Source organism: Panthera pardus, unplaced genomic scaffold, assembly GCF_024362965.1.
Source record: "Panthera pardus isolate Hobbes unplaced genomic scaffold, ASM2436296v1 HiC_scaffold_13, whole genome shotgun sequence".
Lineage (NCBI taxonomy): Eukaryota > Metazoa > Chordata > Mammalia > Carnivora > Felidae > Panthera > Panthera pardus.
The window spans coordinates 35398018-35422050 of NW_026526688.1; the positions used below are offsets into that span (position 1 = coordinate 35398018).

Below are 24033 nucleotides of genomic sequence, written 5' to 3' on the forward strand. Positions count from 1 at the left end.
GTTTCTAGCTCTATTGCTACCATTCTAGTCCAATATACCACCATCCTTCACTAAGACAACAGCCTCCTGACTGGCCTCTTGGCTTCATCTGTTACCTCCCGCTCGCCATTCATTCTTCATCCAGCCACCAAAAAATCTTTGAAAAACATAAATCAGGGGCACCTGGGTGGCTCAGTCAAGTGTCTGACTTCAGCTCAGGTCATGATCTTGGAGAGCTTGTGAGTTTGAGCCCCACATCTGGCTCTGTGCGGACAGCTCAGAGCTTGGAGCATGCTTTGGATTCTGTGTCTCTCTCTCTCTCTCTCTCTCTCTCTCTCTCTCTGCCCCTCCCTGGCTCATGCTCTATCTCTCTCTCTCTCAAAAATAAATAAACATTAAAAAATTTAAAAAAACCCATAAATCAGAGCGTATCACTCTCCTGGTTAAAACCCTCCATTGGTTCTGCATTGCACTTAGAATAAAACCCTCCTCCTCACCCTACCAAGGTCTACCAAGCCTTCTGTGGGCTCTCAACCACCTCTCCAAACCTGCCATGTCCATTCTCTCCATTGCTTGCTCCTAACCACATGATATTTTTTTAAATGTTTATTTATTTTTGAGAGACAGAGACAGAGCACGATTCAGGGAGGGGCAGAGAGAGGGGGGACACAGATTCTGAAGCAGGCTCCAGGCTCTGAGCTGTCAGCGCAGAAGCCAATGTGGGGCTCAAACTCACAGACCGTGAGATCATGACCTGAGCCAAAGTCAGAAGCTCAACCCACTGAGCCACCAAGGTGCCTCCCACATGGTATCCTTTCTGTTCCTTGAATGCTTGCTTTTTCCCATCTGAAGGCCTTTGTAGCAGCTATTTGCCCTTCTTGGAACGCTTGCTCCCTCTCATCCCACTCTATTTTGTTTTAATCATAGTACTGATCACAATTGGGCATTTCCTTGTGGTTTTGGTTTGTTTGTTTTTTGAGTTAAAAAAAAAATCTGTGTCTCTTACTGAGAATAAAAGCTTCCTGAAAGCATGGCTCACACTGTCTTGTTCTCTGTTGGATGCCTAGCCTGTAGAACAATTTCTGGCACATAGTAGGTGTTCAGAAAATGCTTTTTGAAGGGATGAGTGAATCCTAGTATTCCTTGCAATTGATACAATTCCTGACACAGACTAAGTTCTCCTGTGTTTGCTGAATTAATAGATAAGTTCCTCCAGCTATACTGTGAACCCCTCCCCCACTCGTGCTCTGTCTCTGTCTCTCTAAAAATAAATAAACATTAATTTTTTTTTAAATTTCTGCTTCCATCACAGCACTTAGCATGATGCTAGGGACTTCTGGATGCTTAGTAACTATGCTTGTTTGATTTATTCTTCTTCATAAAGGGAAAGCCAAGCTTTTCAACTATCTACTTAATAGACTTCATTTGTCTGAGAGTAAACACATGACATAAGAGGAATGGCACAAGAATGAGGATGGACTGGGTAGGGGTTGGTCAGCCCCTCTTGGCTGGAATAGAGATAAAAGGAGAGTGTGCACCTTGCAGCTTTCCTATCAGAATTCTAGTCATGGTGCTACATTTCTTTGTGATGAATCTGTTCCAGGGTGCAACCTACATCCTGGTGATGGTGGATCCAGATGCCCCTAGCAGGTCTTCCCCCAAAGCTCAATTTTGGAGACATTGGCTGGTAACAGATATCAAGGTAAGCAGGCCAGAAGGCGCTTTCTGATTCACTTGGGCTTATAGCTGGAAGATTACCGTTCTGGGCAGTTTTCAGCTCTCATTCAGGAGGGCTGGGGACTCAGGTTGCCCCCTACACTCAGCTGTCACAGCCCCTTCCAGGTTTTATAACACTTTTGAAAAAGGTCCAGGATCAGTGGTGCACAGGTAAACCAGGTGGGGAGAGCCCTAACTTGTAGTGTTTGCTGATTTCTATGGTGTAAATACTTCCACCATGGCCAATTTCAAGTTACTGATGATTTAACAGTTAACTCAGATTTTCTGAAAATTTAACAGTGGCTCCAGCACACCACCACGAGGGGCCTGGATTCGGAGGCACAGGGGTGACTGTGTGGTCCAGGTGGCAGAGCCGGCAGGGAAAGTCCTGCAGGGGGTCCTCCTAATGGGCTGAGGGGCAGTCTCCTTTTCTTTGTACAGAAACAAGTGGCCTCCCCTCATCCGTGTCCCTTGGCCATCACGTAATTGTGAAGGAGTCTGGCTCATCCTTTCTGGAGTAGGTCTGAGGAACACAGATCTGGAGGGTTGGTAACGGGCATTATGTAGGGCGGGGGGGAGGCTGTATTCCCAAACAAGTTTTGGAGACCCCAGGCTACACTGTATTAATCACATTCCTCACTGACGGGTTTTTTAGTGCTTTTAATATTCTAATGTACACTATATAATCTGCATTTATTTTCCAGCCTCATTTTCCTAGTGAATCTTTTGTTCATGAGCGCCTGGCCGCACACTTTGGGAAAATCCATGCTAGCTTCAGCCGTTCATGCATCTGTGCCTAGAGAGTTCACAGACGGCCTTTGCATAGTCATCAAGCCGTAAGATAGTGGGAACCCAGGGGCACCTGGGTGGCTCAGTCTGTTAAGCATCCAACTCTTGGTTTCAGCTCAGGTCATGATCTCACAGTTTGTGAGTTCGAGCCCTGTGTTGGGCTCTGTGCTGACTGCACGGAGTCTGCTTGCAAGTCTCTCTCTCTCTCTCTCTCTCTCTCTCTCTCTCTCTCTCTCTCTCCCCCTCTCTCTCCCTCTCTCTCCCCCTCTCTCTCCCTCTCTGCCCCTCCTTCTCTTCCTCTCTCTGTCTCTCTCTCTCAAAATAAATAAAAATAAACTTAACCAAAAAAAGATAGTGGGAACCCAGAACTAAAAGACTTAAGTCTGGATCTAGGTTTGACAGGTTCCCAAATTCATCATCTCTATTAAGTCACTCGGAGTCCCTCCGGGTATTTCATCTTTGTCTGTAAGATGGGAACCATGTTACCTCCTCTATACGGTTGTCGCAAGAATCCAATGAGAGAGCATACTGAGAGCACTTTGGAAAACAGAGAGCACCACAAATGTAAGGAGTTTGTGTTTTTCCTTCCCCCACTGTGGGTCAGAGGAAGGGGTATCAGTGTGAACTATCCATTGATTCTCCTGAGCAAGGCAAGGGCTCTCACAGCCCCTAGAGTCGGGGGCTGGTGGGAGAAGCTATCCTGTCAACCAACCCCTGCCCAATGACCACGGGCCCTTCACGGGGTGCTTAGGTAGACAGCCCATCCTCAGAGGCAGTCCTGGCTACACACAGGCTTGAAGGAGCCCCCTCCAGGGAGGCCTCCAGCAGGCTTTTTGGACAGTGCCTGAGCCAGGCTCCTGAGGGAAAGCAGGAACATTGCTTCAACACACTTCCCCTGGCCAACCACCTGTCAGCCTGGTAAAGAGCCTTGGAAACACCATAAACGTGCAAAGGGGCAGAGCTGGGGGATTTTCATGCCATCAAGGCTGGGAGAGAAGCTGAAGGCACAAAAGGGAAAACTACTGGATCCGGCCCCAATCTAGAGCATTGCCAGTTTCTATACTTGGGATTCCCAGGCAGTCATAAGGGGGAGAAACTCTCAAGAAAGGAGTACTGCTCCAGACATGACAAGTGTAGTGCAGCTCTTCACACACCGGGCTGTCCATAAGAGGGTTCTACTGGGCAGTTCTGAGGCAGATTTCAGAAACCGTGGTGGATGGGATAATTTCAGCATTGAGGGCACCTTGGGGCCATAAGACTGCCTCTCTTCCAAGCCTGAAGCCCCCCGCCCCACCCACTGCCCTCACCCCAGTATGCACTCAGGACAGTTCTCTCACAGAAGCTTTGCAGGGCAGACATGGGTTCTCAGCAGCCCAGCTGAGAAGCAGAGCAGGTGACAGGTGGCAGGTGGCAGGTGGCAGCTGTCCGGCAAGACCGCTAAGCCGCAGAGCTTATCAGGGCCACCTGCCCGGGTGTGGCCCCCAGCCTTCCCGCTCAGACCGGAGGAGGCTTGGGTTTCAGGCACATTTTCACCCACTTTCCCTGATCCAAGTGTCCAGCAGGAAGCAGCAGCTCTTGTCAGCTGTATCCACTCAGCCTGCCCACCAGCCCCCAGATTCCTTTAGCTGCATGGCCAGTATGAAAACCAGGCTCACTTAGGTCTCAGGCTGTGGCTCTTGGCCAAAAAAAGGGATGGCTCTAATCAAACCCAGAAGCACTTCCTTTGTGTTGGCATTAGCTGAGGCTGAGTAGGTCTCAGACATTACAGCATGTTCAAATCCACTGGTGAATGTTTTAAAATGCAGATTCCCAGGCACCACTTCTGTCAGTCTGGAGAGAACGAGGCATACAAGTTTAACAGGTCTCCAGAAGGAATTTAGCCAATCGAAGGAAGACCACAGAGTTCAGTCTGAATGCTTTGGTCATTGTTATCACCCATCTGGGAGCAATTTTCAAGTGACAATCATTTTCAACCCTTCCTTTTGATCCCCATGATCAGGGCATGTGAACTAGGCATTATCCCCATTTTATAGGTGGGAAAGCAAAGCCTGGAGAGGTTGGATGATGCAGTCTCTCAGCTAGGTGGGTCTTCATTCCAAGGCCCCCAACTCCAAACTGCACACCCTTCTGGCCATACCACATGGTCTGGTTCACACTACATCTCTCCCATCAGCTCCATGGTGGCAAGAGGCATGCCACCTTGCCCTCTCTGTAAGATGGCAAACGTAATCTCTGTGGTTCTCCTACCATTTCAGGGCTCTCCTTCTGGTTCCCTCTTATGGACAGATGCTTCCAGGGAACCTCCCCAAAGACTGCTATCTTGGGAAATCAAATACACCTGGCTAACATTCAAACCCTTCAGGAATTCTCATCCTTAATATGTTGGGCTAAACGTAAACCCAGTGGGGTGCCTGGGTGGCTCGGTCGGTTGAGCACTCAACTCTTGATTTCAGTTCAGGTCATGATCTCACGGTTCGTGGGATCAAGCCCCATGTCAGGCTCTGCACTGAGCTTGGAGCTTGCTTGGGATTCTCTCTCTCTCTCTCTCTCTCTCTCTCTGCCTCTCTCTTTCTCTCTATTCTCTTTCTCTCTGCCCCCTCTCCCCTGCTCATGCTCTCTAAAATAAAAAACTAAAAAGTGAGTCCTATATATTATCATTACCCTCAGCAGTAAGTGGCCTCAACAATAAGGCACACCATAAAGTCACTACAGACATAAAGTGATGATGGTCCTGTGATTCACAGTGACCACAGAGGTAGAACCCAGGCTGGCCTTGATATTAGGAATACAAACCTAACTGCGTGGTGGGTGGGCCATGGCCATGGGAGCCCCTCAGTAAGGACAATTTGGGGGCCATCTATCCAGGTGGAAACAGAAATAATTTCTCAGGAATACAGGAAACATCTGCAGCTCCCTGCCCTAAAGAGAGGCTGGCAAGTGTCTACTATAGGGTGGGATAAAGCTCTAGACCCCTGGACAACTTGTACAAAAACCAGAGAGAAGTCCACCAGGAGGAAGCAGGCATTCATGTTACCCTTTGTTCACTTAATTCAACAAATATGGGTTGGCCATTGTTTGCAAGCATAAAGGCAAGGACTCTGGAGCCAGACCACTGGGCTCCAATCTGACAGTATAGCTATGTGATCTTGGAGGGCAGGGTACTCAACCTGTCTTTCAATATGCTCACTTTAAAAGTGGGGATACCAATAGCCCCTGCCTCCGCACCCTGTTGTTATGGAGTTCAGATGAGTTGTTTTAAGTAAAGAGCTTAGAACAGTACCCAGAACACATAGCGAGCTGTATGTATCGTTGGTGGCTGTGATGTTACCCTTACTGCTCCTAAGTCAGGCACCAACACTGGCACTGGGGTTAGAGATGCAAACACAGCAGGGGAAGTCTCCGCCTTCTATGGGTTTCTACTCTAGTGAAGCAGAGGAAGGAGGCTGAGGCACAGGGGCTCTCTCAGGGAGGAACTGGCCACAGCCGCGGGTTCCTATCAGCTTGGAGACAGGACTGAACGTCAGACCTCGAACCTGGCCCGACCAGGACAGGCAGGGACTGCTGCAAGCAGCATGCCGTCCTTCTCCGCCCCCTCTTTGAAAAATCTCTCATTGAACAAAAGATTTCCAACAGAGCATTGACACACAACGTTTCTCTCCCTGCCATGTCCTCAGCTTTTCCTTTAAGATGTTCTTGAGTTCTGATTCAATCGAACTAATAGTCTTCATGCTAAAGCCTAATTAAGATATCAATTAATTTGCATCATTCATTTCAGAAGAAAAGCTTATTGGTTCATCTTCTGTTTGTCTCTGAAATTAGTGCTCAGGGCTTTTCATGCAGATATTTTCATTAGACTTTTTATTGTTAATGGGAATATTGAACACAGGAAGATGGTATATTAATACCTTCCACAAAGAATATCATGATTGGTGACAAAGAACACTAAGAACAATTAAGGAGACAAGAGTGCCTTTTTTCTTCCAAAAAAGAAAATCTTCCTAGAAACCGTCAATGATTCTAAAATTCTCCCTGAATCTCTTTTTTGTTTCAAGAAAGAAAGCGAAACGGCAAGTTCATGTTTCCCTTTCATTCAGTGCCCTCAACCTTTGGCAGCTGTAAGCACAACCAATTCTGGATAGAATTAAAAGGACTTCTAAGGGTCCATTATTCTGTCTACTTTTCTGTAAGGTTGAATTTTTCCATAATGAGAGCTTGTTTCCTAAAGGACCTCTAAGTGTGTTAGGTGAATAAGATACATGGGAAACCAAGTAAAGCGGGCAAATATCTTAGCCTCTTGCCTTCCAGTTATGCGGTTAGCACAGGCCAGGACACCTCTGCTTGAATCGTCGACCCCACTACTGAGTGATCTCAGGCAACTTACTTGACCTCTCTGAGACTGCAGCTTCTTGTTTGTATAACTGACATAAATCATTAGGCTTCAGGGTTGAGATAGGAAGAGGAAATTACATATGCAAAGAGGGGAAGCCTCCCTAGAGAGAGGCACTACAGAAAATGGCAAATTTATCCTGCTCCTAACCAACTGAGCAGCAGATCCTGTAGAAATTTGAATATACTCTGTGTGTGTGTGCGTGTGTGTGTGTGTATGCGTGTAGTATCAGAATATATATATATATATATATATAATATTCTGATATTATATAGATTCCAATTCCAAATAGATATACTCTGAAGCAAGCTAATGATAATACACGGAAGAAGAATAAACAATCTTTATCAGAACCACAAGTTCTGATGAAGAGATCAAACCAAGGAAATGGAATTAATTAGTTACTTTCTTTAGACCTATATTTTCAGTTTTGCAATGATATTTGTGCACTTGTCCATGCGTGCTTTGCCCTGTATTGTGAGGGTCCATTAATTTAAGTAATAAACACCTACAAGGCATGGCTTATGCTCTCTAGAGATCTATGGGCCATAAAGAACATTTGGTGATGGGGACAATACAGGGGGCCCTGGTTATAAAGAACATGGCCACCCTGAAGGGGCAGGGAAAGAGCCTGTACTTCTGGGTCAGATGAACCAGTGGAGCCTCCAGACTCTTCCACGTCCAGATGGAAATTCCTGAGCCTCAGTTTCTTCATCATTAAAATGGGAATGATAATAATATCTCTCTCCCAGTGTTGAAGAAGATCAAAACTCCTGAAACTGAACAGAATAGTAGGACCTTGATAAATGTGATTCTTTCCCCTATGACCCCCAACTTGGAGATCTGACTATAGCAGCCACTTATAATTGAGCAATTTCCCTTAGGCTCTTGGACTCATCCTTGCAAAGTAAGAATTCTAGACAATGACACAGACCTTATGGTAAAAACAGCTCATCTTTTTGCCTTTGAAGACTGCAGGTGGGTTCAGGCCAGCTTGGAGGACTTGACCTGACCAGGATTTGCTTAGATGAAGGTAGCAGTAGTTGGAGTAGTGGGGTCAGTCCCATTATTCAGTCTCTGGGAACTGCCCTGTGTACCCCACCCCCACCAGACCACAGCCAGGGCAGGGGACTGGGCTACAAGTGACAGTCAGGCCTACAGTGTGCTTCCTGCCCCCATCAAGACTGCACTTTTTCCTCGACACCTTCCATTTTTATTTTTCACACAAGCCAGCACCCTTCGGCTTTTCCTTATCACTCACAGTCCCCATCTTGCTGTCATTGTCCCACCCCAAAGATGCCTTCGTTCCCATTCAAAGTAATTTAAATAAAATGTTGCTACAAAGTGGAATATTCTCTTTTGATGAATGTTTTTAAAGCCCTTTAGGTTTTCATGGTAATTTGCGGTGTAAAATTATTTGGAGATAAGAGCCAAATTAGCTCTCGTATGCTGAGGTCGCTGTGTCCTGTTATCCATGTGAGCAGTGTTTAAATATAATCAGCCCTCAGACTAATGCAGCATAATTGTTCATTTGAAATAGCTTTTTTTACTCCATTCAATGAGTCATTAAAATATTCAAGGGATAATGCAGTGAATTGGAAATGAATTTATCATATTATCCCATACATACTGTAGTGCTTCAGGTAACTAAGGAGAAAGAGAGAGAGAGAGAGAGAGAAAATATGAATAAAATGTGTACAGGCAGGAAAGGGGCCAGTTTATACAGGAATATGGTCAACAAAGCTTTTTAGTTGGTTTATGGAAACTATGTATAGAGAGGCTGACCGGGAGGGTGAAAAAAAAAAAGGAAAGTGCTGTTCTTCGAAGAGCTCGTGCGCGCTCTCTCTCTCTCTCTCTATGTCCCTCTCTCTCTCTCTCTCTCTCTCTCTCTCAGCACTCTGAGAATCTGTGCTCCACCATAGCTCCACTGTTAACTTATTTTTATCAAATATGTTTATATCAGAAAGTCGTTATGGAAACCAATTCTGCCATCCAGGAGAATTCCTGGATCAGGCAGAAAATTCTCTCTCTCTCTGTCTCTCTCTCTCTCTCTCTCTCTCTCTCCCTCTCCCTCCCCACCTCTCTCAGTCTCTCTCCCCACCCGCCCAACCCTGTCACACACATACTTACACTCACGCACATACACCTCACTCACACACACCCATGGACACCCCCAGAGGGAATAGCACTGCCTTGCTTACCGATTCTGAGCTCAGCTCTGACGGGCACAGAGGGCGGCACCCTGGCTCCCCTTCATGGCCACTCTGTAAAATAGATAAAACTGAAACAAACAACCCTGCCCTGACACCAGGAACCTGGGCTTGTCACGGTCCACTGGCCTCGGTCCCCCACCCCTGACTGAGCACACGTGCTTAGGAAGAGACAAAGGGGGATGGTGACAGCACATTCAAAAGACTGATCCTTGCTTAATTTCAGGAAAGTTCTATTAGTGTGCACTGTTTATATCACACCTGGGAGAATGTCTTCTGATCTGGCCACACTATGTTAAGAAAGAGTGAGCAGCATGAGGAAAGCAACCAGAACGGCTAGGCTCTGTAAAAGCTGTGTCAGATGAGCAGGACCTGAAAGAGGCAGGGATGGGTAGCCTGCGGGAACAGAAGGGGAAGACACAAGAACTGCCTCTACAAATTCCTTGAAGATTTCATTAAAAATTTGAAGGAATCTAGTTGGAAAACAGGGGAGATCCTGCTGTGCTCCACGGGGCAGAATTAGAACCGATGGGTGAAATTTACATGGAAGTAAATTTTGGCTCCATATAAGAAAGAACTTTCTAAGAACTTGAACTGCCTAAGAACTGAGCATATACTCCACAGAGGAGGGAGCTTCTTATCGCTGAAAGTACTTATTCATGGGTAACCCAGGGAATTCCCCTGCTACGTAGAAGGTTGGAGCAGATGACCCATAAGATGTTTCCACCTGCGTATTTCCTCTCCTGGCTAGTAACACTCTTCTTATAGCTTCTATTCATATAGCATATTAACAACAGCAATAATAACTAAAGAAGGAAGAGTAGAAAGGGAAAAGAGAAGAGGAAGAAAGAAAATAAGAAAAAACGTCGGCACACTTAGCATGTGGTTTTGGGCACTGTGCTTTATTTACATGAACGTCTCATTTAAATATCTTAACAAAAGCCCTAAGAGGAAGATAATAAAGACAAGAGAAGAGGGGTTGTGCAACTTGTCCAAGATTGCACAGCAAGCAGTGGCTGATTGGGATTTGAATTTAGAGCCTAGACATACGATCATGACGCTGTATGGCCTCTCCAGAGTTTAGGTGGGTTCTACACCCACTCTCAGGCCTGGTCCACGTGACAGCTGATGTCAGGGCCAGTTGTGGCTGCTAAGAGTGCTGGTGTGAGTGGTGTGGTTTGAGGTGCCTGGTCCTCAGTCCTTAGCCTCTGTCCTTGGCCACACCTGCCTCAGCCATAGCACAGCCCTGATTCTGGGCCTTGGAGTGCAGCATACACCCAAGAGGTAAATTCTCTGACTTATTGGGAAGCAAATTAATTACCTCCCTGAATCTGTTCCCTCATCTGTAAAAGAGGACAGTAGAATCAACCTTGCAGGAACACCGCAAAGACTTGGGAGAAAATGTGTAGAGCACAGCAACACAGCACCTGCCTCGTGGTAGGTGCTACTTACGTGCCGGTTCTCTACTGCTTCTGTCTGCTATCACCCTAAATCCTCCACAGGAAGCTTAGAAAGTAAGGAGCATATGTCACCTCCCAGATATAGGGCAAGGCCTGGCCGGGAGAATGGCCTGTCCGTGTGGTTACCATTTGAAAGACCTTAAGGGAAAAAGGCAACACAGGCATAGGACTTAACAGTGAAGTGTTGAGTCCAACTATTTAACATGCTGTGCTCAGCACTGTGTCTTTTAAATAATAATAAATGATAGACAAGAGAGACAGATAGATTTTTAATAAATAAATGTTAGAAGAATTTAAAATGTTATTTCTTTCCTGCTCTTCAGTTGGAAGGACAAGGCTAACATACAGGAAATGGAGAATAGAACTCATAGGGTATAGTGTCGACTCTACCTGGGCTCTTGAGACTCAGAGAGCTATAAAAGTTCAGAGCGCTTTTCTTTCCCCTTTGCAGTGAGGCATCTACTCCTCCTTCAAGATTCAGCTCATGATAACCTCCAGCTTTGTCCTTCTTTGGGTTGTTATTATTTGTGAGTCTCTTTTCCTGATTAGACCATGAGTTCCTGGAGAGCAGAATTGTATCTTATGTCTCCAGCACTTAGCATGATCCCCGGAACATAGAAGGCCCATAGTAAGTGTTGATTGAATCAATTGATGAAGGCATGAAGGCATGAAGGAATGAATATGAGAATGAAGGAAGGATGGAAGGATGGGCGGGTGGGTAGGAGGATGGATGGATAGATAAGGTGACATCACTCTATGATGACTTCACAGTGGAGATACAGGTTGAGCTGGGCCTTCAATTGTGAGCAGGCCTGAAAAGTCAGAGGATACCAGAGACTGTATTCCAGGAAGGGAACAGAATAACTAAAAGCTCAGACATTTGAATGGGATAGGAAAAAAAGAAGAATCATAAACATAAAAGCCAAGACACTTGAGTCAATTAAAGCCCTTATCACTTCTCTCTAGATGATTATTACAGAAGTCTACTAATTGGTCCCCCTCCTGTACCCCCCACCTCCACCAAACGTATCTATTTTTCTAAAATCAAAATATGATGATGTTACTTCCCCGGTTGAAGCCCTTTGGTGACGCCTCAGTATCTGAGGACAGAGTCCTATCTGGCCTGAGTGTTATTTAAGGCCTCTAAGGATGTGGCCCCGCCTGCCCCACTGGTCCCCATTCTGAGGATGTGGCCTGCCTGCCCCGCCAGCCCCCATGATGCTCCTGCTGAGTGGCTTGTGGTATCTCACACCTTCTGGGTGGCTCAGGCCTCTGTGGACCGTTCTTGCTCCCCTCTCTGTAGAAACCCTGTCTGCAACCTGTAAACACTTACTTGCTTTGCACAAGTTAATTTCTCATGCGTTAAGACCTTCAAAGCCCAGAAAGAACTTAGATTTATGGTCACAAAAGCATTTCCAGAAATAGGAGAGGAAAATGTAAACTCCCGAATTTAGGCTGGTGAGTGTGGTATCAATCCACATCAAAATTCCATAACCATTTGATAAACAGATGGTCCAAGACAACATAGAAAACAGTGAACACTGGGAGTCAGCATAGGGTCACTAAAAACAAGTCGCACCTCACCACTCAGATGTCCTTGCTGATAAAAGCACTGATCCAGTGGACCAGGAGGAGGTCCACAGCACAGCTTGACTAACCAAGGTGTTAGACCAAGTTCATCCTGGTAACCTTGTAGGCAAGGGGGAGAAATATGGCTTTGGTGACTATTGTGGTAGGTGGGTTTGTGGCTTGTTAACAATTCCTGAAGAGTGTTGACTAATGTCAACCTTACAGGTGGTCCCTGGTGACACAACACAGGACTCTTTCATGGCCCCATCTTGTTTGATATCTTTATAGATAGATAGCATGCTCACCAAATTTGTAGATCACACAAAGTTTCAAGGAATTGCTGGCATGGTGGCTGACACAAGACAGTTAATTTTAGCAAATTGCAAGGATGGGCCTGCAATGAAAAATTTAAATGTAATAGGGGTTAATCTAAAGTTCTATATTTAGGTTCTAAATCAATTGCACAAGTACAAAATGTGGAAGATCTTGCATGGCAGGAGTTCATGAGGAAAAAGGCTCCAAGGAGTTTTAGTTAATTTTTAAGCTAATTTTAAGCTAATAATAGAATGTTAAACCATAATGCAGGAGTTAAGAAAGTTAATGTCGTCTTAGATCACATCAATGGAAGTAAAGGCTTTTAGATCATTGAAGATTATAATTTCCCTTTTTCTGCATCGGTCAGACCACCTCTGTTCACCCATTCATTCATTCACTCATTCATTCATTCGACATGTGTTCAGCACAGCTTGGGTGATAGTTTTTATTCAGGCACTGCAGAGTTTCAAAACTCTGTTTATAAAAGTTTCAAAAGTTTATAAAGTCAAATCCCTTCCAGGGAAGAGCAACCTGTCTGGTGAGAGGAGTAGAGAAGTAAATCAATGACTACGTACAGTACAGAGGGGGAGTGTCAGGGTGGAGTTAAGTCCCAAGAACCTGGGGGAAGAGGAGGTGAGCCCCTCAGAGGAGGTGACCCTTGAGCAGAGTAGAAATTTGGCAGGTGAACGGTGAGGAAACAGTATGTAGGCAGAGGAAATAGCAGGAGCAAAGGTCCTGAGACAGAAACCGGCTAGGGGGAGGGGGGGAGTGGTTTCCGGGAACAGAAAGGACCAGTGCAGCTGGAGCAGAGTGATCAAGTGCACAGGAGGTGAGCAGTGAGGGAGGCTCTGAAGGACAGAGGGTCTTAACCTTGACCTCTCCCTGGTTAGAATCACCTGGGAGCCGTTCTCCAGACCAGCTAAATCAGAACCCCTGGAAACAGAGGCTTAACAGCCCTTAATTTCTGTTAAGCTTTCCCAGATGATACAAACGTGCATCTGGGTGAGGAGGGGGAAATGGGAGTCACTAGACAAGGAGTACAAAGTTGCAGTTGCACAAAATGATTAAGTTCTAAAGATTAATACTGTACTGTACACTTAAAAATTTGCTAAGAGGGTAAATCTCATGTTGAGTGTTCTCAGCACAATTTTTAGAAATTTATTTAAGTTTATTTTTTTTGAGAGAGAGAGAGAGAGAGAATGCAAGCAGGTGAGAGGCAGAGAGAGAGAGAGGGAGAGGGAATCCCAAGCAGACTCCTCGCTGTCAGTGCAGAGCCCCCAGTGTAGGGCTCAAACTCACGAACCGCGAGATCATGACCTGAGCCAAAATCAAGAGTTAGACACCCAGCCGACTGAGCCACCCAGGTGCCCCTCAGCACAATTTAAAACAAACAAGGAAGGAAGGGAGGGAGGGAGGAAGGAAGGAAGGAAGGAAGGAAGGAAGGAAGGAAGGAAGGAAGGAAGGAAAACCTATGTGCATCTGGGAATGAAAACCACTGTCGCAGGGCTTTGTGTCCAGGCCTGTAGAGGGAGTTTGACACATGGTTATTGGAGGCCTTTAAAAAGAGGTTGATAACTGTTTTGTGTATTTTTGTTGCTGTTTAAGTAATCTCTACACCCATCATGGGACTCGAACCCACAACCCAGAGATCAAGAGTCGCATGCTTTACTGACTGAGCCAGCCAGGCACTCCTGCTTTGTGTCTTTGAAAGATCACTCTGGGGTGCCTGGGTGGCTCAGTCGACTGAGTGTCTGACTCTTAATTTTGGCTCAGGTCATCATGATCCCAGGCTCATGGGATCGAGCCCTGCATCAGGCTTCACACTCAGTGGAGATTAAGATTCCCTTTCTCTTTGCCCCTCTCCACAGCTCTCATGTGCGCGCACACACACACACACACACACACTCTCTCTCTCTCTCTCTCTCTCTCTCTCTCTCTCAAATTAAAAAAAAAATCACTCTAACTGCTGTGTAGGGTGGCAGCAGGGTGGCCACAAAAGGTTGTGTCACTCCTTTAGGAGGGATGAGGGTGATTTGTACCACGTGACAGCAGTGGGCATGGAGAGGACAGCTCTGGGGTCTATTTGAGGTTGAGGGCCTATTGAACTTGCCAGTGGATTAGACATGGTGAGCGAAGGATGGTCCAAGGATGGCACCTAGACTTGGGGCCTGAGCAGATGGCAGTGCCATTTACTGAGATGGGAAACACTGGAGGATGGGCAGGTTGGGGTGTAGGAGGGGGGAATCTGAAGTTCTGAAGATCTGAAGCAAGCAGTTAATTCTGAGATGCTCTTTAGAACAACACCGGAGATTTCAAGTAGGAGACTGAAATGAAGCTGGAAGTCAGGGGAGATGCCAGAGGAGGAGGCCCGACTTTGGGCTACATCAGGTGTGTTTAGAGCCATGGGGCCTTTTAAGGTGGTCTCTTGAGGAGGGGAGTGAGTATATTGTCTTTGGAGACGTTCAAGAAGAAGCCGCCTGCCAGGGATTGAGCAAAAGGTTGGACACAGTTGGCTCTAGACTGCTTCCTCCAGCTCCCAGCTCCTGGGATTTTGTACTAGAGCCTGGCACCAGCCCGCCTAAAGCAGAGCACCATTCTGGGAGACGAGTGCAGAGAGGCAGTGGACCAGGGCTGTGGAGGGCCTTGGAGGCCATGAGGAATTGGTTCTAGTTAGCAGAAAACTGGGTGACTCTTTGAAAAGAGCTCGGGATTCAGAGATGGGTGTCCTACACCACTTGCTACCTGGATGACACTGCTCCAGGTCTACCCCTCCGAGGGCCCCAGTTACTGCCAAGGCAAAGGAGCCGGTTAGGTATTTGGGCCATAACATCCAGCTCTGAGAGTTTAATACCTTACTTGATCCTCTAATCAGCAAGCCTCAACCTTTCTTTCTGCCAAAACGTTGTTCTTATGCACAACACGCCCCTGGGTCTCTGAACACAAAAACCAAGCTCCACGTTCCGGGCAGTTCCCTGTGTGCCTGCTGTCCCAGTCAACAAAGTGTTTCAGAGTGCCGGAGAGAGTGGCGCTAGAGGGAGGATGTGGAAGCTGCTCCAACTGATTGTAAAAGGTAAACCATTCACTGGAGCTTTATTATTAGCAACGCCGGCCTTGGAACCTACGTCCCTAGTGATTTTCAACCCACAGCTGGAACTAGTGTCAGGACAGTGTTGCAAACCTCAGCTACAGACCTTAGAGGATCAGAGTGGGCCAGTGAGCAGGGCGAGGCCTAAACAGCTCTGGTTTAGAAGAAAGTCAGCCGCAGCCTGCCGTATCAACTGGAGAAAGACAACCCCGTGGCAGGAGGCAGGCTGGGGGCGGCTGCAGGAATCCAGTCATGCCAGGGTGAGCAATAGGCCTTGAGTAGTGGGCAGTAGGATGGGGAGGAAGGTCCAGGTGTTCCTGGCTCTTTCCTGCCAGCCTCAGCCCAGAAAGACATGGTGGAGTCGGTGTGGGGCGATCAGAGACTGAGGGGCAGGAGACAGCAACCCCCACCCCACCCACCCTGCAGTGGGCGCTGTTGCTTCCCAGAGAGATGAGGAGGAGGAAACCACAGTCCAGAGCTCTCTGGAAGAATCCAGGACTCTGCTTGGGTAGGGGGAAGGGGCTACAGGGAAGGACCTAAATCGGGTGGAAAGACAGACCCCCCAGAGCTCCTTGGGCTGCTGCCCTGTCAAGCCCTTGGCTAAGAATTAGCTTTTTCCTTTCAAAGAGGGTGGAAGTCACTGTTTTCTTGTCTCAGTTGATGAACAGATTCTGGGTGGCAGGAGTCACCATAGAAACAGGTGCTATCTTAAGCAAATGAGCCTTATTAACCTTAAGAGTGGTGGAGTTTTCACAAGATTGCACATATAGGGTAGGAGGAGAGCTGAGTTTGGTTGGGGGAGGGCCACAGTGCTGGGGAGCCATGCTGTGGTGACTCTGGGTGTGGATATGTGTGTGTGTGTACATGTGGATGCATGTATGTGGATGCATGTCTGCATGTGCTTTTGCAAAACCATTTCTCAGGGAGTGAGCTGATGTTCTGCCTTTTCCCTAACAAATAAACACATCCCCAACAGAAACTTTGATCTCCTTAGGAACTGACCTCCAGGTAGCAGAGATCAAGAGCCCAGCCTCCTCCCATAACTCTTTCCCCCACTGCTGTTTCTAGTCCCTGCATTTACTGCATGTCAGGAACAAGTGCCTCCTTGAGGACCTGGCCACCAGTTAGCAGGGACCTCTGCTCCAGGATGCAGCGTGGTGCAGTAGTAGACTAGGAATACCTACATCAGGTGAACCTGGGTCCATATGGCTGTTCTGTGATTCTGAACCTGCCTTCATGAGCCCCAATCTATAAAAGGCAGAAACACAGGGCTTATGTGAGACTCCAATGAGATGATGTATACTGACACAGAGTGTCCCCCGGTTCTCCCCCTGTGAGGAAGGGGATCTCGCCTCTCAAGCACAGCTGTGACCTCACATAGGTTTTCCAAACCAAGGTATCTTTCCCCAGAATTACCTCATTGTACAGGTTTCCACTCATACCTGCTATGCTAGGTCCTGGGGGAGGTCAGGGAACATTAGGACAAAGAGACTGCCTTCAGGGGGTTACCATCGTTTGGGGGCAGAAGAAAGACTTAAAAACTAAGGAACAAAACCAGGAAGTACTGAATCAGGTAGAGAGAAGAGCTACAGCAGCTCAAAGGGAGTGGGCAGGGAGAGGGTAGGAAAGGGGGGTGGCCAGGGCTCCAACAGCCAGGGAGGGCTAGGGTGGGCAGGGAGGAGATGGCCAAGAAAGAGGGGCATATATTCATCTCTTGAGGCAAAGCCAGCCAAATTCTGGACTGCTCCCACGTTGTGAAGGATAAACAATGAGCTGACACTCTCCCACAGGATCTGGGAGATGTGCATTTTGGCTCCAAGAAGCAAGTCTGCTGCCCTCTGCAGCCCCACCTTGGGCAGGACACTCACCCTCCCCAATCTGGCTCCAATTCTGGGGAATGAATGTGAACTGTCATCCCAGGGACTCTGAGGACTAGTCCCATGAGGCCCTGCCATGTATACCCTACAGCCTGAGGTGCCACTTGCCCCAGGAGACAAGATGGAATCAGCCTGCTCTGGGAGGGGCACAGCACTGGGGCACCTTTATTTTCCTTTGCCATGAGGAGTAAAGGGTCCCAACACATGCCTGAAGCTGGGATAGGGTTGGCATCATGGCTGAGGGATCCTCCCCTCCCTCACAGATTCTAGATCTCTAGAGCTGGAAGGGCCCTCAGAGTTATGTGATCCTAATCCTCCATTTTACAAATGAAGAAACTGAGGCCCAAGGTCATCTAAGCTTATTGTGCAGGATGTGGACCAGAATTGAGTCCTCCTGCTCTTTCCTTTCGCGTCCCAGGTGAATGAGACTGTCCCTCTGGCTAAATGAGAGAGGCTGCCGCCTTGCATGTGCCCTGCGGGCCTGGGGCACTCACTGGGTGACTGACTGGGCCTCCTGGGCTGCTCAGGTCTCACCTCCTTTCCCTTTCCAAATCAAAATTTGGCATTTCATGAGCTTCACCTGGCCCCAGCCAAGGACTGAAACTGTAGAGGCTCTGGGTAAGATCTCCCAGTCCACCCATCTCTGCCTCCCAAACTCTCTCCCCCACTGACTTTAGAAGTGCTTAAAATTCCTTAATGGCAGGGAAAGCATTAAGCCACAATTGAAGGCAAGGCTGGAACAGCTGCTTATTAGGGGAGAAGTCATGGATTGGCTTAAGCCCCAGACTCAAAGTGGCAATAAACAATTCTGGAGTGTTGGCTGGGCCACTCATAGCAATCCAGAGCAGGGGGCCCCTGGGCAGTGAAGGAAAGTGAGATGGGGGCAGAGACAAGGAAGGAGGCAGATCTGAACCTAGCCATGTCTCCCCAAAAGTTTCTCCTCCACCAGCTGCCCCCTTCCCATGGGAGACGACACATAGACATTAATGCCATTTAAAAGAATTTTTTCCTCATAGTTCCTAAGAGAAGGGGACATGCCATACGTGCCACACCATGCAGAGCCACCTGGGGAAGCGCTGGGATCAGTCAGGAGGCAGAAGGAGCAAGAGGCGAGCATGGTCCACAGTCTTTTATCTGTGGTTTTTACTGGAAGGAGTGGGTGAGGCAGGGGAGGTGAGTTCGAGCAGTTTTAGGATTGGAGAGTTTGAGTAATCTCAGTGGGCTCTGAGCTATGAGAGTGGTCTCTAGTCTCCTGGTACCTGGCCCCAGGGTGATTAGGACAGGGGAATATTGGCTTGGTGTGTGACAGATGTAGGATGTGGTTGGCAGTATGGGCTTTGCATTGGCTGGTCTGCATAATGGGTTGTTTGCTATCTCTAGGAATTAGCTAGCCCTGAGAAGGACAATCTCTCCTGGATTAGCAAACCCCTGGAATACCAAAGCATCATAAAATACAAAAGAAAGAAAAGGAAGGAAGGAAGGAAGGAAGGAAGGAAGGAAGGAAGGAAGGAAGGAAGGAAGGAAGGAGAAAGAAAGAAAGAAAGAAAGAAAGAAAGAAAGAAAGAAAGAAAGAAAGAAAGAAAGAAAGAAAGAAAGAAAGAAAGAAAGAAAGAAAAGAAAAGAAAGAAAAGAAAAACCTGATTAATATACCGGGAGCCCACTTCTCTCCAAAAACTGCTCTTTTTTAAAGTTCTGCTCAAAATCCACCTTCCTTATTACTCCAGGACCCCTCCCCTTGTCTGGCCTCCCACCTAGCACTTAGTCTGTGCCGCACAATTTAGCACTGGCTTCCACGCTGTCTTGTTTCCTAGTTGTCCCAGGGCACTTGCCCTAGTTTCCCAGCCCCGTGGGAAGGCTCTGCTCGCCTTCCTCCTGCCCTGGCACACATCTGGCCCTCTACCCAGAACACAGCCATTCTTCTTGGCATTAGCCCTTCGCAGCCACCATCCCAGCCAGGGTACTCACCCTGACCACCTCACCTTTCATTCTGTCATCTCCTGGCTAGGCTGTCAGAATACACTGTGTCGTCCCACCCACAGACAACAGCAAGACACTCTTCTCCCACTCCTCTGACCACATGGACCCCGCAGCAGTCTGCCAGCAGCCTCCTCCAGCAAATAGACACCCTCCACCAACCGAGCACCCACCACTGACCACCGTTCCCGCTCACCACTGACGACTTCCTCCCACCTACAGACCTCTTCTCCTACCATCCCCCTACCTGACGAATCCACTCCCCACTTCTCTCCCAAATCAATGTCCACTCAGTTTCCAAACTCTGCTTACAGCCCACCACATCCCCTTCAGAATCACTCTGAACTCCTGCCAACCAGTTCACTGACTTTGAGTTGGATAATTCGTCCCCCTGGGGAAATGAGGAGCTGGCCTGCATGGTCCCCTAAGCCCCTTTCAGTTCTAACCACCTGGGGTGCTGGCATTCTCTGCAGAATGGCAGCATGTAGGCAAAGAATAGGGCTTTTGTGCTTGGCATGTCCTCTCCACAGAGCCAGGGCAGAATGCTGCCCGGAGGAAGCCTCCTTCTTATTGACCAAACTGTCCCTAGTTACGATAGCAAGGGACAATTCCGTTCAACTCAAATACAATTAACTGAGCACTCCTGATTCAAGATTCTGCTGGGCATCATGGGGACTCTAAAAGGATAGAATTAAATTCCTGCCCTCGAGGAACTCAGACTCACTGGGGAAATGAGTTACACACATATATACCATTCAGAATTGCCAGGGGAATTGGGGAACTTGTCATCAATATTTTCCAAGTTAAAAGAGCCAACCTGAGTCACTGCTTTTAATTTTTTTTTTAATGTTTATTTTTGAGAGAGAGAGAGAGAGAGAGAGAGCAGGAGAGGGGCAGAGAGAGAGAGGGAGACACGGAATCCGAAGCAGACTCTAGGCTCTGAGCTGTCAGCACAGAGCCCGATGTGGGGCTCAGACTCATGAACCGTGAGATCATGACCTGAGCCGAATTCAGCCACTTAACTAACTGAGCCACCCAGGTGCCCCTTGAGTCATTGCTTTTAATTCTTACTTTGGGTTTGCCAGCACTCAACACTAAGTATCTGACAGTATGCCTGTGTGAAGTCATCCATAAATATCGAGTGTCCACCATGATGCAGGCACTGTACTGGGAACCTTGGGCTTGGAGACCCATCATACCTCTGGGATTTAGCCACTATTCTTCCAATTTTAAATATTCCCACCTTGTCCTCTTAACCATAGAAATGCTCAGAAATTTCCACATTTCAGCATAAGAACTATACCTCCTAAAATGTCTTTGATACTTAGAAGGATAAAAAAAATCTTTTCAACATGTCTGTTGATTTCGGGTTCAGAAAATAAGATAAATCCATTTATATCTTATACTAATGTACCGTATAGAGTATTAATAAACCACCCAATAAATGTAAAGAGTTTCAATAAAAAAACTTTCAGAGAGAGTATGAAAGACTTTAATATATGTAGAGATAACATAAGTTCACACATCAGTATTTTCCAAATTAATTTTTATATGTGCTCTTTGTTGATAAGGAAGGGATTTTTACTGCAACTTGACAAAATGATTTTTATTGGAACTTAAGGTTACTTTTAGATATTAATACAGGTTATAAAACTGTAATTATTAAAAAGTATGGTACTGGTGGGAGAAGATAGACACATCATTGAGACTGAATAGAAGGATAGGAAACAATTTAAAACAGCATTTGATAAAGGAGTCCTCTCAAAATCAAAGAGAAAAGACTGATTATTTAATAAATGGTTTGGGGATGACTGGCTAATCATTTGGGGGGAAAAATAAGCTCTTTCTCATACCATGATCAAAATAAATTCTAAATGGATTAAATATTTAAATGTTAAAAATTAGACCATAAACGAACCAAAAGAAAATATAGCTTAATATTCCTCCAGTCTAAGATGGAAAAAACCTTAATATGTATTTGCAAAGGCAGAAGTGAAATGATCGACCGATTTGACATCATAAAACCTTCAAACTTCTGCAGGTCAAAACCTCTGTAGACAAAATCAAAACACAATCAACACAGTGAAAAAAAAGTGATATATAGGACAAAGGGTTACTATCCTCAATAGATGAGGCACTTACAAATTAATAAGATCAAAATTGTACATAACTCACAGGGCTGTTGGAAGGAATAAAGGAAATGAAGCAGTATAAGAAGGTGCTTAGGGGAATGCCTGACATACAGAAGGTACTCAATTAGTGTTCGCTGTTAATTTATTTTTTAATAAGTAGAAAAATGGACAAAAGACCGCAATAGGAAGTTCTTTAAAAAGAAATAGAACATAAACATAGGAAAAATGAAAATGTACACTGTTACAGAAGTCCAGTGAAAACAAGAAATCACACACCAACTGTGGCCATTAAACTGGCAATGTTTGGGTTTTTTTTCTTTAAAAACCAGCAATAATAGCATCCGGTGTCCTCTCGTATAATGCTGATGGGCATGTAAGTTATGGAAAACACATTTGCAGGGTTATTTGGTGGTATGTATCAAAGATCAGATGCTTTCAAAATGAATGCATCCTTTGACCCAACAGTCTCCTAGAAACTTATACTAAGGAAATTATAATGAATGTGAGCACAGTTCATCCACAGTGCTGTTGAAAAACCAGGAACAACCTATCTGTCCAACAAGAGATGATTAGCAAATAAATTATGGCCCACAGAATATTATGCAGCCATTAAAACGGCTGAAGATGAATAGGTAAGGCCATCAATAAAAATACTTGTGCCAAATGGTTGTGAAAAAATAAAAAGCAAATTAAAAATAATTATACAGAGCGTGACCCACTTTTGTTGCGTGGGAAAATAGGCATGGCAAAAGGAAGCTGGAGAGTATATGCACCAAAATATTCATAGTAGTTAAGTCTGAGTAGTAAGATTATGAGTACTATCTTCTTTTTTCCAAAATGTTCTATTTTCCAAATATTTCCAGATTTTTTCCAAATTTTCTATCATCTATTGTTTTACAATCAGAATTTTAAATTTAAAATGCTATTTGAAAAAAATTACATTGCACAGAAAGAAAATATGATTATCACAACTATGGGGAATGTAAGGAGAAGTGGGTAAGGTCCCTGTTCACAGGAGCCTGGTTTCTTTTGAGAGCATTTAAGCATCACCTCTGCTGCAGAGCCCCAAGTGCCACACCACCCCATGCCCCCTCCACTGCCTTACACCCCTCCCCACTGTAGCACCCCATGCACACCTCTGTCACAGACCTGGCACCAGTCAGTACAGGTTTGCTTCCCTTTCCCCCTACCGGGCTGGGAGTTCCTCACAGGCAGAACCATTGTCCTTCATCTGTGTCCCCAAGAATGCAGGGCCAGGTCCTGAGTGTTCATTGTTAGAGCAACCTAAGCCTAAAACGAAAAGAATGCCTACCGACATAACGTCAAGTGCCTGCTGAGTTACATAGGCAATACGAAAACTCCTAAGAAGGAGACGTTGGTTATGATTGGGATGAATAGGGAAGGCTTCATGGAGAAGGAAGACACTCCCAGAAGCATGGCTAGGATGTGCCGGTCGCACTTATCCCTACCCCTAGCTCTTTCATCTCCACCTTATAAGCACCAGAAGTATTCCGCCCTGAGCCCTGAGAGGTGGCCTTCCCTGAGAGAGGGAACCCCAGAGCCACCCTTCTTTGCCACTGTTGGCCCCAAATGGTCTCTCTCTCCCGTAATAAGGAAACACTGATCTGTTGACATAGCCTACTAGCTCACTTGATGGATGTCAATACAGATTTCTGCTCACTTATTGGAAACCCTGTGTTAAGACTCCAGTGGATTTCAGTGTTAGTCCCCCTAAGGCAGGAGCTTTATCTGACTTGTTCATTGCTTTACTGCCAAGACCCAGGACAGTGTTTAATGAATAGGAAGTGCTAATTAAATGTTTGTTGAATAAATTAAATATGATAACTTAAATATTGGCTTACAGGAGTCTGTGCTGTATTACACATATATGTGATGAATATATATATATATATATATATACACACACACACTTCTGTAACTGCCTTGTGAATATGCATTATGTGTTTGTACATAAGTAGAGAACCCTAAAACAAATGTGCATGCATGTGCGTGCATCACACACACACACACACACACACACACACACACATACGCACGCACACACAGACTTTGGGAAAATATCAAAAGGAGAAGCCCACAGCTTTCTCAGGAGTCAATTGCATCCTTTGAGATTCCAATAAAATAGAATTTGGATGGTGTCACAGATAAATTTGCCTTTCTAAAAGCTCCCAAGTTAAAATTTGAGAGAGGCTTGAGCATGAAGACAGGATGGCAATGACTAGATATGAATCTGCTTTATTTGTGTGGCTCAGAAATCCTCTCAGTACCATTTGGGTTGAGGAAAGGGGACAAGATGGGAAGAGCTGAGACTCTTGCCGCCTCCAGCCTCCTCCTCCGCCTCACAGCCTGAGGTTCTACAGAAGCCCATGGGCAGTGCAGCCCCTTCTCTTCCACCCCAGCCCACCCCCAGAAGCCCATGGAATTCAGCGTTCTGGGGGTGGGGGGGAGGGCGGGGGGAGGGGAGGAGAGAGTCTGCATGAAGGCAGCATTTAGATTAATGGTGCCTGTGAAATTACCCA

The 24033-nt window shown here is 46.3% G+C and overlaps 1 protein-coding gene across 4 annotated transcripts in view; it reads left to right on the forward strand.

Annotated features, from left to right (window-relative positions):
• PEBP4 (phosphatidylethanolamine binding protein 4) overlaps nt 1–24033 on the forward strand; it is a 214399-nt gene that overhangs the window by 117044 nt on the left and 73322 nt on the right. For all 4 annotated transcript variants that reach the window (XM_019466951.2, XM_019466950.2, XM_019466952.2 and 1 more), the window contains one exon: nt 1583–1681. In XM_019466951.2, coding sequence (XP_019322496.1) covers nt 1583–1681 — 99 coding nt within the window. The remainder of the gene's footprint in view (nt 1–1582; nt 1682–24033) is intronic.